The sequence below is a fragment of the Oxyura jamaicensis genome, chromosome 13 (genome assembly GCF_011077185.1).
Source record: "Oxyura jamaicensis isolate SHBP4307 breed ruddy duck chromosome 13, BPBGC_Ojam_1.0, whole genome shotgun sequence".
Taxonomy (NCBI): domain Eukaryota; kingdom Metazoa; phylum Chordata; class Aves; order Anseriformes; family Anatidae; genus Oxyura; species Oxyura jamaicensis.
The window spans coordinates 18778043-18793050 of NC_048905.1; the positions used below are offsets into that span (position 1 = coordinate 18778043).

Below are 15008 nucleotides of genomic sequence, written 5' to 3' on the forward strand. Positions count from 1 at the left end.
TGCCCGGTTTTCCCCCCATGGCGGGGCCCGGCCCGGCCCGGCCCGGCCGCCCCTTCCTGCCCCGCCCGCGGGCCCGCCCCGCACCGCCACCATCTTGCGGGGCCGGCCCCGCGCGGCCCTGCCCCGGGGCAGCCGCTGGGCCCCGCCGGGGGCGGTGTGCGGCGGGGAGCCCGGAGCGCCCGCAGCAGCCCCAGGAGCGATCAGACAGCCCCGTGTGAAACCGGAGCGCCTATGGGAAAACCGGGCAGCCCGGCGCCGGTCCCCGGGCTCCCCGCCGGTACCTGCCCCCGGGCCTCCGGCAGCGCCGGTGCAGGCGGGAGCAGCGGGTGGCGAGCAGCGATGTGATTGCTGGAGAACAATAAATGCCGACTTCGTAAATGCACACTTGGGTCTAGTTTTACTGTAAACATTCGAGTATCGGGCAACAGCTTTGCCTAGTTGCTTCCTTCTTATCTTAAGCTGGCAAACTTTTAAATGAGACCGACTGAGATCAAACAAGCCGGCTGGGAGGGAGAGCGCTGCCTGGCCTCGATTCCTGATTTCTGAGGTCTCGTCTGCCCCCAGCTAATACCCAAAGGGCCACATTTATATGTACTGCAGATCCTGGCGTGATAAATGAAGCAAATCAAGTATCTGGTATATTTTTATTTATTTTTAATTAAACCCTTGGTACCCACTGAAAAATTTCAGTAGGAGACATATGGAAGTCTAAGAGCTAACAGGGCATTATTTCTAGTAATTTAAGTATTGGGGAGAAATTTTATAGCCTACCATAGAGAAGTAGAAACTTGGCCATAAACTACCCTGCCTAAGCTTGCAACCTCAGCACAAAGAAAGCGCGAGCAGCCTCTTAACTCGTCAGTCTCAGAGGTAATATGCGAGTTAAGGCTGCGTTACCATTACTCATGAATATGAAATGTAATGATTTAAGGCTATGGGAAGGAAAAAAATAAAATAAAATTTCCCGTTTGCCTCCACCTTTTGAAGCCCTTGTGTTCTGCACCACCAGTGGCAGCCTGCAAAGTATTCAGCATCATTGCTTCACCTCAACTAATTAGAGTTTACCTCTTGCAGATTACAACATGGGATTAATATTAAGCAACAGAAATCCTGCTCACCACCAGCCTGATCCTGAAAAGTGCTGAGCATTGTAGAGGGGAATTTTAGTTCAGCACTTCCTCATAAGTAGGCTAAAAACTTATTAACTTCTGTTTATAATAATAAATTACCGTGCATTTTTATAGCTCTAGATCTGGGAAGAGTTTTCAGTTTCCCCCCGTAAATCAGACCCCACAGGAATCCTTCTGTCCGTTAACGCAGATGTAAGAATCAGCAAAATCTTCAGGAAACGCTTGTGCAAGGCAAGTTCAGAGTTAATCACAAAAGACGGTGTAATGTTAAAATGTTCAGCAAATTAAAACCCAGAGGAGGCACCACTCTGATTCTGCCCTGCTGTCATACAGACTTCACACCCTGACTGCTAACGACGTGCCCAAGCTGCGCCTATTCTGCTTTTAGTTGTGCTACCACAGTGCCTGCTGGGGGGGATCCGGCTGCGCTGCCAACAGCACTGACGGGCAGTGCCGGCAGACCCAGGCCGAGCTCCTGATGCAGGAGACGTTTACGCAGGTTCTTCACATCTAAGTGCAGATCATGTCGTGTAGCGGCCTGGGTATGTTCACCCCACAGGGCTACAGGCAGCATGTTTGCAGAACGGGGTCTGGGCCGATTGCAAAGTTGAGCAGATGTGTGTAACGAGGAACAGTTGGTAGCAGAGGTGCTGTGTTCGCATTTATGGTGAGACTTGTATAAGGTGCCTTTCTCATCTTTAAAAACTTTCTGTTAGAGCGAGGCTGCTTGAAGATGAAACAATTCAAAGTTCTCCACAAAATATCGGTGTGGTGCTTGTGGACTGCTGCAGCTCTGCTCACGCAGCACAGATCTGGCAGGGCTGCAGGCCGCTTTCATTGCACGCTGGACATCGGAGAGCCCTGTAGGACTCTCTAAATCTGTTTGCCAGCATTGAAAACTTGCTTCCATGGCACAGCGAGCAAGGAGCAGAACCCGATCCTTTACACTGGGAACAAGTGTGTTCAGCATCTCCTCCCTGCAACAGAAAGATCGTGAACAAAATCTGTACGGGCCCTGTTGTCCTTCCCCAGAGCGTGTTCTCCCACAGAGGGTGACCAGATGGAGGCAGTCGGTCACCCTGTGGACGTCCTTTCCCGTGCACGTTCCCAAAAGGCCAGGAATAATTTCTGATGGCTTAGCCCGGCAATTCTGCCAGTAGATGGGATGAGTCTTGGCTGTTATGTTAAAGCCCTCTTTCTGAAAATTATGTTTATTTCAGTACTGACAAAGGAAAAAAAAAATGCTGCTTAGCTTCTCAGGGTTGTTCTCAGTTTTCGCGGGGACTTTACGTAAGTGAGCCCCAAGCAAGGCTCATGGCTGCAGAGCATCCAAGGCAACCTGCGTTATGCACAGGAGGTTGGTTTCAGGTTGGCAAATTTGTAATGCTTGGTATTTACCCTGCATGACAACATTGTTTTGTGGGATCAAATTATGGTCAGACTAATTGGGATTCTGACCAACAAAGACTAACTCGTGAGAAAATAAGGGGAAGACACAATCCTATTTCAGCTGATATTAAAATTTTAGCCTCAGGCAGTCTCAGCCACACGGCAGCTGTGTTTAGCCTTGTCAGGCTGGAGAAACTCAGGCCTGCTCTTATTCCACTGGGAGAGAGTGAAGAAAGATGGACCTAAGCCAAACTACATAAATGTCAGCGATCTCCGAGGGAAACATCAAGTGGGAGACATGAGGACGCTGGAAACAGAGCAGCTGTCCCCAGAGTGCAAACTGTGCTGCAGCACTGATTAGTTATCTCCATGTTGGAAGAGGAACAAAGTGATGCTTTTAATCCAAATTTAGTTGAAGTGTCAGTTACAAACATAGATGGGGCTTGGATGGGAATATTGAGCTGTTGGACTGGGACTGCAAGACCCAAAAGCCTTGGGGAACAAAAGCAATTTCCATTATCACTTACCTGCATATACTGGTTGCAGGCAGCCTTTTTCTCCACCTCTTTTTTATGCCCAGTGCCAATTCTGTCTTTCCTTCCCTGGTATATAAAGGCCCAGTCATTTACTCCCTCAGTCTGGATGATTCTTCTCATGAGCTCTTTCTGGTCCATTGGTGCACGGATGATTTTCAGATTATTTGTGTAGATGATGATCTTGCCAAAATCTATGACTGGGGAAGCCTGTAGAAGGATCTTAATCAATGTCTCACCTGTATGAATACGCTCTGCAAGCACTGACGACCCCTGGGTTCCCAGAAGAATATCCCTCCTGCCTGGCCGCCCCTAGGCTGGCTCTGCCCCACAGGCCAGCTTCCCACGGCCCTCCAGAGCACGGTGCACACGGGAGGACAGATGGAAAGACAGACAGAGTGGGCTGCCAGCTCACACCCCTTTGGGTCAAAGCTTCCAAACCCTACCAAACGCTACCAAAAAGGTAACCATCATCTGGAACTGCAGAGGTAGCTTTTCTCTGTGTGCCAGCTCCCCTGCCCTTAGGACTGTGCATTATTCCTTTCTTGCACATGGGTTGAAGTGAGAACTTACGTCCCCGAAAGCCTTCCCCATCCCGACCGTGACATTCAACTGAATGTCACTGGAGTAGGTCGGGTTTTTCAGATTTAAAATAAAAGTTCTCTTTGTCACTTATTAATGCTGGCAAAGTGGTCAGATGATTTATTTTTTTTTTAATCTCATTTTCTAATGCTAAATTTTGTTCCTAACAGCCAGTCTAAATAACCATCCATGGGGACACTCGAATTTGCATTCTTTTCTAATGATTTTTAAACTAACCTTGGTCTGGTCAAACACGTTTTGAAAGCAGCATTTTGCTTACCTGGTCCCTTTTCCCTTAGCATTTTACCAGGTATCACATGGCAGTTACCATAGGCTATTGTTTTACACACTCTTCATATGTCGCTGTGTAAGTATCTGTCAAGGAGTGATGCAAAAGGAGATGCTCTCCTAAGAAAATGCCGTGACAGACTCGCATCATCCAGCGCAGGTTGGCTGATGCTCTGCTGGCAACTGGGCACCTGCTGCTTTGTGCCAGCAGCAGCATGGAGGGGCAGCAAGCTCAAACCCTGCCTGTTGGCAGAAGGCTTTAAACACCTCGTGTTTCTTATGCAGACGTGGTGTCTCCGAATACTGAGTGCATGTTGATACAAAACAAAACAGATATTGGATAGCATGATTACTCAAAGTACTTATGGTTAGGGAGACTGGGGAATAGAGATGAGTATTACCCAAGAATGCAGAACAAATTAATGGTATAGATAGGATCACATAAGTGCTCTGTCTTTGGGCAAAAGACATTCATAGTGGTTTGATATTTTCTGTTAAACTAGATGCCCAGCGTATCAACTAAGTGTAGTTCAAGTATCAGCAGTCTGGTGTTCTACATGCAACTTTGGAGCTTTGATTAGCACCAACAGACTTTTAATATATTTAAACTAAGACATAAAATGCTTTCTAAAGCACTCCCAAGTCCCTTTAGTTGTGGTCAAAGTGACCATTCAAGGGACAGCAGCGGATGACAGTACAACTTTCTGTGTGTTTCGGCTGTTGGCGTACTCAAATTTCTCCCTGGAGACAGACCCAATTCTTACCTTTCTGCTAGCAACTGGGGCAGTACCACCAAACAGCCAGTGTGGGACCGGGATGGTGTGTGCAAGGTGTGTCCTGGGCAAAGGACAGACCAGTCTCTGAATAACAACTGCTCGTCGTTCAATCTGAACTGGATTTGAAATGAGGTGTCTGCCAGGGAAAGGCCTGATACATCGATTCAACAAGCGAGCTACCTTTGGCTGTCTTCCTTTTCATCATTTTTTTTCTGAGCAGGCTCCCCTTGAATTTCACAAATCTGCTGATTATATCAATATATCAATAACACCCTTCATTTGGAGTTTGTGTTTCAGGTTGTTACCAGCTGTACTGATACACCACCGCTGCACGGGTTGTTTGGCTGGCACACAGAGGTCTGATAAAACCAGATAGCAGTAAAAAGTAACATAAGTCTAATTTGACAGGACAAGAAAATGAACATAATCCCTGTGTATGAATCAATTTAACATATATTACACGTGTACTTGCTTTTTATTACGGCTAAAAGGACACTTCTATATCAGTGGTGTTAATTATATGTTAATAACGTATCCAGTGAAACTAACCTGGGATTTTCAAAGCAGGTGAAGGGCAATTCTGAGTTTCCAGAGGATGCGCATGACTCGCTCTGAGGCTCACGGGTAGGCTGCCAGGGGCACTAACCTTTTTGCCAGCTCAAGTCATGCAACTTTTATGTTTAAAATATAACTAATTAAGATAATATCCACCTGACTTTTGACTGCTCTCGATGCATTAGGATTACTCTGCATAGATATTGAAACACATGGAAATGCTGCATCTTACTCTACAGAACAGGCAGAAGCCAAGGCTGGGCGTTACTCACCCTGCAGCGGCCGTCACTCGAGGGGCAGTCGCTGAAGAGAGGCGAGGTGCTGGCGAGGCTGTATGTCTTATCCTCTTTGAATATGCTGATCCGCTGGGCACTCAGCTTGGCTGGCGGGCACAGCCTGCCTTCTGCCGCGTCCCCCGCCGCGCAGGGACGGTTCCCCGGCTCGAAGCTGTGCCGGAGGAAACGCCGAGACTGCTCTTTGGCCGGGGGCTCCAGCTCCTGCCCGTCCTCGTAGACTTGTTTTAGCACTCGACCGCTGTAGGCTGATGATATTTTGAACCTCACTTTGCGGGGCCTTCCCTCGTGCCTTTGGTTGAGCTTCTTCTGGTGCTCATCCATGCTTATGATTTCAAGTCGCAGGTCCTGGAGATCAACTGGAAGAGCTTTGGGTCCAAAAGAAAACTCTCCTCAGCTTCCCCCAGACACACCATGTATAATTCAAGGTTTCTAGTAGTTCCTCTCATCTTACGGCAAAACCGACACCACTGTATTAAATATTGATAGATATTCACAAAGAGAAAATATCTGTGGTGGTGAAATAGAAGGCAAGTTTTGCTGAACTCCACTGAATGGTGGACAGGCTGGCCTACGAAATGAGCAATGGAGTTACCCTGGGGAGGAGGATTAAATAGGAAACTCTGCCTGTGTTCTGCAGCCATGGAAATGTTTCTGCCGTGTCCTGTGATAAGAACTATCCCAAATACACCATCCCAGCAGCTTTTCACCGTTTTCTGACAAGGTGAAAATTTAAAAAGACAAGTTCACAGAAAAAGCAATCCAGCTTCACAAATAGCAATTGTGAATAATTCCTCTTCCATTCTTGCTCAGAAACCCTGAGAGTACAAAGCTCCATTTCATTTTAATCCAAATGTGTTTCTCTACAGGTTGGTGGAGATCTAATTAAGATTTTCTCTCTCTTTAGCTTTCAATCCCTATTTGTAATTCTTGCTGGCTTTCCAGGCCTTTTGACCGTTCTGGTTCGATTTTAATTTCTGAAAGCCAGCCGCCTCCAGAGAGAGGCCCGCCGCCCAGCCCCTGCTCCGCGCAGCCCCTTGCACGCGCACCAGGAGCACCCGACCGTGGCCGCCCCGTTGGGCCGCTTCTCTGCCCAGGGACACGCGCAGCACGGGGCTGCGGGGACCCAGCGGCCGGGCAGGTAGGGCTGGGCCGCGCTGCGGGCAGACGGCCTCCTCCAGCGCCCCGCGGGGTTCACAGTTCCCCGGCCTCCTCCAGTGCCCCGCGGGGGCCAAGGTTCTCCCATCTGAGCACGCAGGAGCCCCCTGCCCGCTGCTGACACCCTGCCGCTGAAGGACGCTTGGTCACCGTGCACCTTTCCTTTTGAGGGGAAAAAATGAAGAGTGTGCGTAGTGCTGAATGCACCCATAAAGCAACTGCTGGCTGGCTTTTGGAGATCTTCTAGTACCTAGTTTTATCAAGTATACGCAGCAATATTTAAAATCTCTCTCCTTTCAAATGCTAACACTTCATTAAATTCCTGTTCATGAGATGCTAGGCACGTAGTTCAGAAGCATGTTTGTTGTTAATACGCGGAGCACACACTCGGCCCTTGGAAGAAGCCTCCTGCCCTTCCACGCAGCCCCGCAGCCTTCCTGTGCCGAAAGGGGCTCTGCTGGGGCAGGCGCTGCCGTGCAGGTTCCTCGGCTGCTGGAGGCCTCATGCAGGGGCACGCACAAGCTGCATTCTGCCAAGAGAACCTGTGTGAACTTGCCCGTGTAAGCACACAGCCCCGGATACACCCTTTTCATTTCCAAAACATTTTTGTAATGTTCATGTCAGGCTGCCGTCCTATCTCCAACGGGAGGATCTCACTTCATAAGAAAACTTTGATTTGCATTAATCAAACTCAGCTCTTACTGCTTTACTCACGAAGCTTGATCCACCCCTTTCTCTTACATGTCCTCGTGAACCAGGCCTCGGCATCACTGATTTTCAAAGGCACACCAGCAGTCTTAATTGACCCAAATCACACTTTGTAAGATAGCTTAATTGGGGTTCATTTTCTTTTGATTAAGGGAACAATCAAACAGGAAAAGAAGTTGAAAGCAGCAATGAGAGCACCACAGTCACAAGCTACATTTGCTAGACGAGCAAAGTGGCTTCCAGTACACACAGTTACTTACAGGTGCTGTCACAACACAGCAAACCTACCACGGCCCTCTAATTTTCGTGTTAGAACAATCCCATCCTCTGGAGCGCTATCAGACAGCTTTCCCCTGGCTACAAGCCACCTGCGGCTGCCTGGGCCGCACTCCCCAGCCCGGGCCAACCTTCCCACCCCGCACATGCCGAGCAGGGGCTTTCCAGGCAGAGGTTTTGAAGCCTCAGCGGTCTCGCTCCCGCAGGGGAGCTCAGCACGGAGCTGGGGAGCAGGGTAAGGACGGGCCGGAGCGCAGCAGGACTCGGTCCGCAGCACTCGCTCAGCTCTCCTGCATCCGCCTGGGCTTGTTTCCCACAGCCAGTCGGTCCTCACCAAAAACATAATAGCGATCTTGCATACCACAGTGAAATCATTGTTTCATGATCGGGGTTATCACTGCACTAAGCTTTACTTTAGCCTTTTTTCCACTGGATTTTAATGACATCTGTCTTTCAAGCACGCACCCTGTCTTCATCCTCCTCTCCACGTCAAGAAACATTAACTGATTGTTGGAAGCGTGCTGGAGGCTTCACAGAACAAAGAGATGGACAGTCCTTGCCCTAAGGAGTGTAACAGGCTGTTTTAGATCTATTGCAACAAAGCAGGGTATGTGCAAACTAGGACAGATGGAAAAGCAATAGCGAACTGCACTGTAACAATGTGAAGACACGTTTCCACCTGCACATTTCTCTGGAAAATGTTTTGTTGTGCTTTGCTCATTTTTACCTCCTTACAGCAAGCACTGCAGTGCCCATCCTTGTGCAAGCACCGGGTAGGCAACGCACAGGGATGTGGAAGGGTGTCACGGCTTCAGCCACCGCAGCGCCGGAACGCTGCAGCCCTCCCCACTGGTCGCATTACTCTAAGCACACCAACAGCACCCTAAAGGAAGGTGGAGGAGAGGGGACACAAAAGGGCCTGAGCCAGCTTTGGCAGACACAAAGAGAGGCGAGAGGGCCATGGAGCAGAGGAAGGAAGAAGAAGGAAGCAGAAGAAGGAAGCTTTCCTCCTTTCTGCTGCTCTGTGTCTCCCCTCGGTCATGGAGCAGAGGGCAGGGCAGATACGAAGGAAGCGAAGGAGCAAGGTAGAAGCTTGAAGGGACACAAGCATTAAACTTGTTTCAGTGTGGGAGTAGCAAGCAGAAAGGTTCAGAGCAGCAGGTCAAGAAGATAATTTTAGCCAGTAATTTAATGGAGTTGAAGAGGGCTCTGTGTATGTGTGCTGAAGAGATGAAGTAAAAGCAGGAGAGAAAAGGTACTACACGGAGTCACAAACAGAACTACCTGCTGCTAGCCTATGGAAAATATATTTTTTTAATATAAATGCTAGGAAAAACTCACCAGCACCTAGACACCTCCTGGCTGCACAGAGAAAGGGAAGGAATCACAAAGCAGTTGTGAGACCTAATGGTGAGGAGATAGTGGCATTACCACAGTAAATGTGGTGGTGAATACAAGGAAATATCAGCATGCCACATGAACCATAATTGTCTGTTAGCAGAAGAAGGAAGCTTTCCTCCTTTCTGCTGCTCTGTGTCTCCCCGCAGCAGGGGCAGCCCATCCCCAGGCACCCGGCAGGCAGCCTGCCCGGCCAGGGCTGGCCCCAGACCTTGCTCCTGGGGGGCTCCTGACCCCAGGGAGCTGCAGCCCGCACCACCCCCATGCCTGTGCTGCCGCCGTACCGCAGCACCGCGTCGTGGGGAGCTGAGCAGGCAGGAACGCCAGGAGGCTCTGGCCCTGTGGCTTTGTCAGAGGCTGTTGCAGACCCTTGCTCGCTCCTCGGTTAGGAATATTCTGGTTTCTTGATTAGGTTTGTTCGCAGCCAACTGTGCACATTTGTGCTTGCACAAACACAGTCCTTCAGTGTAACAGCACTTCTCCTTTGGTAGGTTTACCTCCTGACATACTTACAGAGAGCAGCCACGGCCTCTCTTCCTTTAGCTGCTGGGTGCAGAACGCCTGTTAGCCAACAGCTCAGGCTTTGAGACAAGCCCCTGTGACAGCAGAAAAGCAGGCGCCATGCAGCAGCGCCACAGCCCTGCACAGAAGCGTGGGCTGCCCAGCCAAGGCTGGTTCTCAGCTCTTGGCCTGAGAACCATGAATTTGTGTGCTCGCAGCTCAGTCCAACCCCCGGGCTCCCTTTAGCCGCCCCCGCTGTCCCCTGGTTGCAGAGGGACCAGCAGCAGCGCGATGGCTGGCGGCGTAGCACCGGTGAGCAGGGACATCTCCCAGCACCACGTGGCAGCCGGGCACAGCAGGGCTTGGCATTCCCAGAAGGGCACGGCAAGCAGCACCGCAACCTGTCCTGACAGACGGAGCTTAATTTCATCACTCATTGCAAAATGTGTTTTTTTCCATCCCCTGCTGAACAGACCAAGCACAGCTTCCCTGTAGCAGCATCAGCTGTACAGCACTTGCTGCGTTGAGCTGCCAGCCACAAGGACCCAGCACCACGCAGAACAGCTGCCACAGCTCAGTGCCACACAAGAAGACTGCCCAGCAGCCTGCCTCCATCTCTCTTCTCACCCCAGGGGAAAGGTATCCTCATATCTCTGATCTCATAAATGCAAGGTGACAAGTTACTTCCCTTTTAAAGCCACCGGCTGCCAGCACAGACTGGGGACCGCCCACGAGGACGAGGTGTGAGGGGCCAGGCAGGCGGGCCAGGCACAGGGAGAGGCGACTCACCCTTCGGACAGGACGCTGGCGTTGGACTGCTTTGGAGGTGGCGATGCTTGCAGGGGTCTTGCACCACCCGCAGTGCTGCAGCAGGGGCTTGGTGAAGGTGGTGGCTGAGACCATCGCACCTCCAGCCTGAGGAAGACGTTGCTGAGGCTGACGCCTGCTTTTCAAATCCAAGCAGATTCACGAGGTCACGTTGCATCACTCCTACCATGAAGGGGCTAACAGGGTCTCCCTTTTGGGCCCAGCCTCCTATTTCCATAAAAGTTACCAGATATTTAAAATTCTGGGTGCTTTTCCTCCCCGCTAAACTGGCTTCACAAGGTGTGGGGGTGCACAGACAGGCACAGCTACACATACCCACATTCTCATACACCGCCAATCCACAAGGCTCCATTTTTCTAGGAAAACAAGCCAGGAACATCTCATTTGGCTGGCCGCTTCCTGGCTGACGTGCAAGGCAGGGCCTGCCACGCATTCCTGCAGGCTGAAGTCAACAGGAGCGGAGGATGCCTGGCACCTCCAGGAGCGCGTGCAGGCTCCGGATGAAAGTCAGCTCGCTGAGCACCCACCTCAGCCCGAGAGGCTGCGCATGGGCAGGCGGGGGAAGAGTCCTGAGTAAGCATAAAAATCTTGAAGTCACAAGGAAACAAAAAACAGGAAAAAGTGCTTCAAAGAGGGAAATTCCCAGGGCTTGAGTTCTACCTTGAGAAGCAAACCTCCCTAGGCTGCCTCCTGGGAGCAGCATGAGCAGATCTGCATGAAGCTGGAACCCAGGGAAGAAAAAAAAATAAAAAAAAATAAAAAATAAAAGGCACACACAACAAACAACAGACCACGTTACTTCCCAGTGAGCATTCCCAGAAAGGTGGTGACATGGAGCCACAGCTCTTGCATTATCACCACCCCACATGGGAGGTGAGCACACAGCTAACACCAGCCTGCAGCAGGACTGCGGCGCAGCCCCCAGGCACACCAGGGTGCACACCAGGGTGCACACCAGGGTGCACACCAGGGTGCACACCAGGGTGCACACCAGGGTGCACACCAGGGCAGCCCTGCTCCCCAGACCCTGCCACACTCAGCTCCCGCTCCCCAAACCTCCTCCCACAGGCAGCACCGCTCAGGGGGGCTGTTAGGAAAGCAAAGCCCAGCTGCCAGCCCCCAGTCACAGCACGACCCAGCAAAGAGGCAGGGAATAGCTGGACTGGTTGCTCCTTAATTCAGCAAGGCACAAACACATTTTCAGCAGATTTATTTCTGCACAGGCTGCTAAAGCCTCACCCCCACACTCCACACCCAGCACTGGTGCTCACTGTGCATTTATAACCCAGCTTGCCTCCCTGGCTGGGCTGCGGCAGTTGCTGCCTTCCTGCTGGCCAGAAGCACCTGGGAACACTAAAAGGAGATGTATCACTGCAAGTAGCGTTGCTATTTGCATCTGCGCTTAATTAGGTAACTGAAGCCTGACATTTTCTGTGGTCAGACCTGTGTGAAGAGCAGCTGAGAAGTACTCACAGCAATGTTCAAAGGCCTATTAGGCTGGTGCTCAGGTCTATTGCTGCTCAAGAACATTTATTTCTTCTTGTCTTAAAAAATGGAAATTGCCTCCCTGCAGATTCAGCCCTTACTGGGCAAATCCCAGTGAAGCAGGACTTAGTGCTGCCCGCGTTGTGGTCCTTCGGTGCACTGCAGGGAAAGGACCACAGCCCTGAGCCAGGCCAGCCCTGCCCCCGGCCCCGCGTGGGGAACTGGCTGCGGGGGGCCAGGGGCACGGGATAGTGCCCATGCACCATCTGCTGCTGCTAACGCCAATTCAGAGGGTGTGTAGCAGGCTATCCTAAGGAAAATCAGCATCCGAGCTTCATTTAAAAATACTTCTGTTTCTAGATATGCACCACTCTGCTCCAGCTGCTTTTGGATGGGCTGAAGTCTTTGTGCTATCCAGGAGCAAGCCTGTTAAAGGCTATTAGGTACAAACGACATCATTTGACTTCCCCTAAGATTAATGACCAGCTCTCTAAAACACTCTTCTTGTCCGGTGCAGGCGGCTCCGCAGTGTTTGGTGCTCCTCCATCAGCTGGGGCACACTCAGCTGAGCACCCTTCCCATGTCACAGTGTCCTGTGTCCCCCGCGCTGCCTCGGCGGCCCTGCAGTGCAGGCGGGAGGTATAGGGGATGGAAGCCCTCGGGGTGGCCTCTGCTCTGCTCTCTGCAGGGCCCCACGCCGCACACATCCTGCAGATTCATGCTGCCTCGTTACGTCTAATTGCTAAGCGTGCAGCAGCTTCTCTCCATCAGCTCAGGAGTGCCTGTGCAGCAGCCACACTGCAGCCCCGGTGCCGCTGCCCAAGGACAGGGCGCAGCAGCGCGAGCAAGGCCAGGGCAGTGCCTGGGGACGAGGCACCTCCGTCCCTGCCGTCGGGGCAGGGGGCAGTGGGGGCTGCCATCGCCTCCCCTCGCAGCCACCACAGCCGCTCAGCGTGCCTGGGTGGTGGGTGGTAGGAGGACAAGCTGTTAGCATCAGATCTATAATTTGTAGCAGCGTGTAAGTGGCACCCCCTCTCCCTGCCCTCCAGGATCTAAGAAAAGCATGAGAGGTCCCTTATTTCCCCGGAGGAGGAGGCGTGTGGCACCCACTCGCGATATGCAGTGTGACAGAAGGCTTTTTATAAACTCCTGGCGAGGTGCTGCCGAGCCTTTGCCCTCTGCCAGCTCCGGCTCCTCGCATGCAGGCTGTGGCTCCGAGGCGTTGCGGCAGTAGCCATGTAACAGCCCCGTGCCCATCCTGGGGACCCGGGTGCCGGGCTGCTCCCCAGCCACCCAGCAGGTCGCCTGGTGGGCCGGAGCACATGGGCGAGGAGGGGAACCCCGGAACACAGGCTGTAAGGGGTGCTGGGGGAAGCTCCATCCACCTGCTCACACCGTTCGGCGCTGTTATTTCAAGTGGCGAGCACGAGGGGTGCGGGAAGGAGAGCCGCTGCTCCACCCGCCCCGGAGCCCCTGCGGGCAGCTCCGCACAAGGAGCCACGCAGGGATGCGCCCGCGCCCTTACGGGGTCAGCCGGAGCACGGGAAGGCAGCGGGGCACGGCGAGGTCCGAAGCAAGCTCTTGTTTGGCACAGCAACCAGCGTAAAAATTAGCTGGGCTGTACGAACCAGTTGTATGCTCATTTGCAATGGCATTGCAAACGTTCACTTTGCTATGGCAGGATTTTCACGGGTTCATCAACCTTCAACACAGAAATTGTATGATACGTATGAGAGGAGAGGAGGCTCCCATTTCCTATAGCAATGGCTCGTCTTCTGTTAACCCTGCCCTGGCAGCCGCAGGAAGAGCGAGGAAATTCATTTCAATATTATAAGGATGCATCACAATACACCAGGTTGTGCATGAGGCAAAGCTGATCACAGTAGTTATTTGATGTCGGGTCCCTTCTTGGCTGCCACTGGTCGCTTTTATGACCTTGAAAAGCCACCCCACCTCTGTTTTTCCCCCTCCATAAAAGGCAGTAATTACATCTAGCTTCACGAAGTTCTTTGTGATCTAAAGGCATTAAACGCAAAGCTTATTTATACGTTAGTGTCTCATAATCACAAGAACTGGAAATAGCGATGTTAAAATATGTGAAATTCAGAAGTGGTAAAAGGAAACGCTGTTGGCAGTGGTGTGATCGTGCGCTGGAAGCTCGCAGCCGCGGCTGTTGGGTGGAGCTGCACGCAGGCAGGTGGGCGCCAGGCCCGGCGGGTGGGCTCCCGGGGACCCTGCAGGGGAGGTCAGCAGCCATGTGCTGGACTCCGGGGGCTCTCCCAGGGCAGCCCTGAGGAAACACACCGAGTGCTTCTCGGCCGTGGCAGCTGACTTGGGTGGACAGAAACTCTCGCTAGGCACGGGGCTGCTGCCAGACGAGGTGACAAAGTGTGCTTGCTGTCCGGAATTCCTCCGAGCTGTTTCCTGAGACAGCTTGGGGATGGGGCCAGGCCGGAGGACGCTGCTCCCTGCAGGCACAGGCGCTGAACCGGAGCGGAGCGGCTCTTTCTGCTGGGAACGTTGCTTCCCAGCTCCCAGCGGCACGATCCCCCGCCTCAGCCAGGGCAGCGTGGCAGCGTGCCCTGCCCTGCCCTGCCGCCCTCCAGCACAGCCCCACGCGCCGCCCGGGCCCGAGGGCTCCCCGCGGGTGCTGGGGCTGGGGGCGGCCGCGCTGGGTCTGTGCGATGTCGCTACGGGGCTCAGCGCCCGCCGCATCCAGCCCTGAGCTAATTACAGCATCGGCATCAAGCGCAGACTGCTGAAATGAAAGGGAAGGACTGGCAGCTTTCTAGCTCTGCCTTTGTTTTTTAGCCCCAGTTACGAGACGCACCGCAAGGGAGAGGCAGCGGCAGATAATAGAGCTCGGTGGGACGCTCTGAGCATCGGGCGCAGAACCAGCCTCACAGCCTCATCCCAGCTCGGGCATTGATTTGCAGAGTGGCCTCATCCCCTGAACTTTTCCGTACAAAGTGGGGGTGACAGCCCAAGGGGTGTTCCACAGATGAATTAGCGTTTGGAAAGTGCTTTGAAGATTGAAGGAGTTATATAAGTGCTAAGAGTTGGCATCATCGTTTTTTTATATGGCAGCAGAACCCAGAGACTGCAATC

At 52.4% G+C, this 15008-nt stretch overlaps 1 protein-coding gene across 4 annotated transcripts in view; it reads right to left on the reverse strand.

Annotated features, from left to right (window-relative positions):
• Positions 1-630: 630 nt before the first annotated feature.
• GRXCR2 (glutaredoxin and cysteine rich domain containing 2) overlaps positions 631-15008 on the reverse strand; it is a 29908-nt gene continuing 15530 nt past the window's right edge. Inside the window, exons 1-4 of one of the 4 annotated variants that reach the window (XM_035338639.1) lie at positions 9030-9049; positions 5526-6016; positions 3047-3262; positions 631-2107 (exon numbers count right to left, since the gene is read on the reverse strand). In XM_035338639.1, the coding sequence (XP_035194530.1) occupies positions 1928-2107; positions 3047-3262; positions 5526-5870 (741 nt within the window). In that variant the 5' untranslated portion in view covers positions 5871-6016; positions 9030-9049 and the 3' untranslated portion in view covers positions 631-1927. Of the gene's footprint in view, positions 2108-3046; positions 3263-5525; positions 6753-9029; positions 9050-15008 lie in introns of those variants that run through there. The other 3 variants (XM_035338637.1, XM_035338636.1, XM_035338638.1) reach the window with 3 other exon arrangements.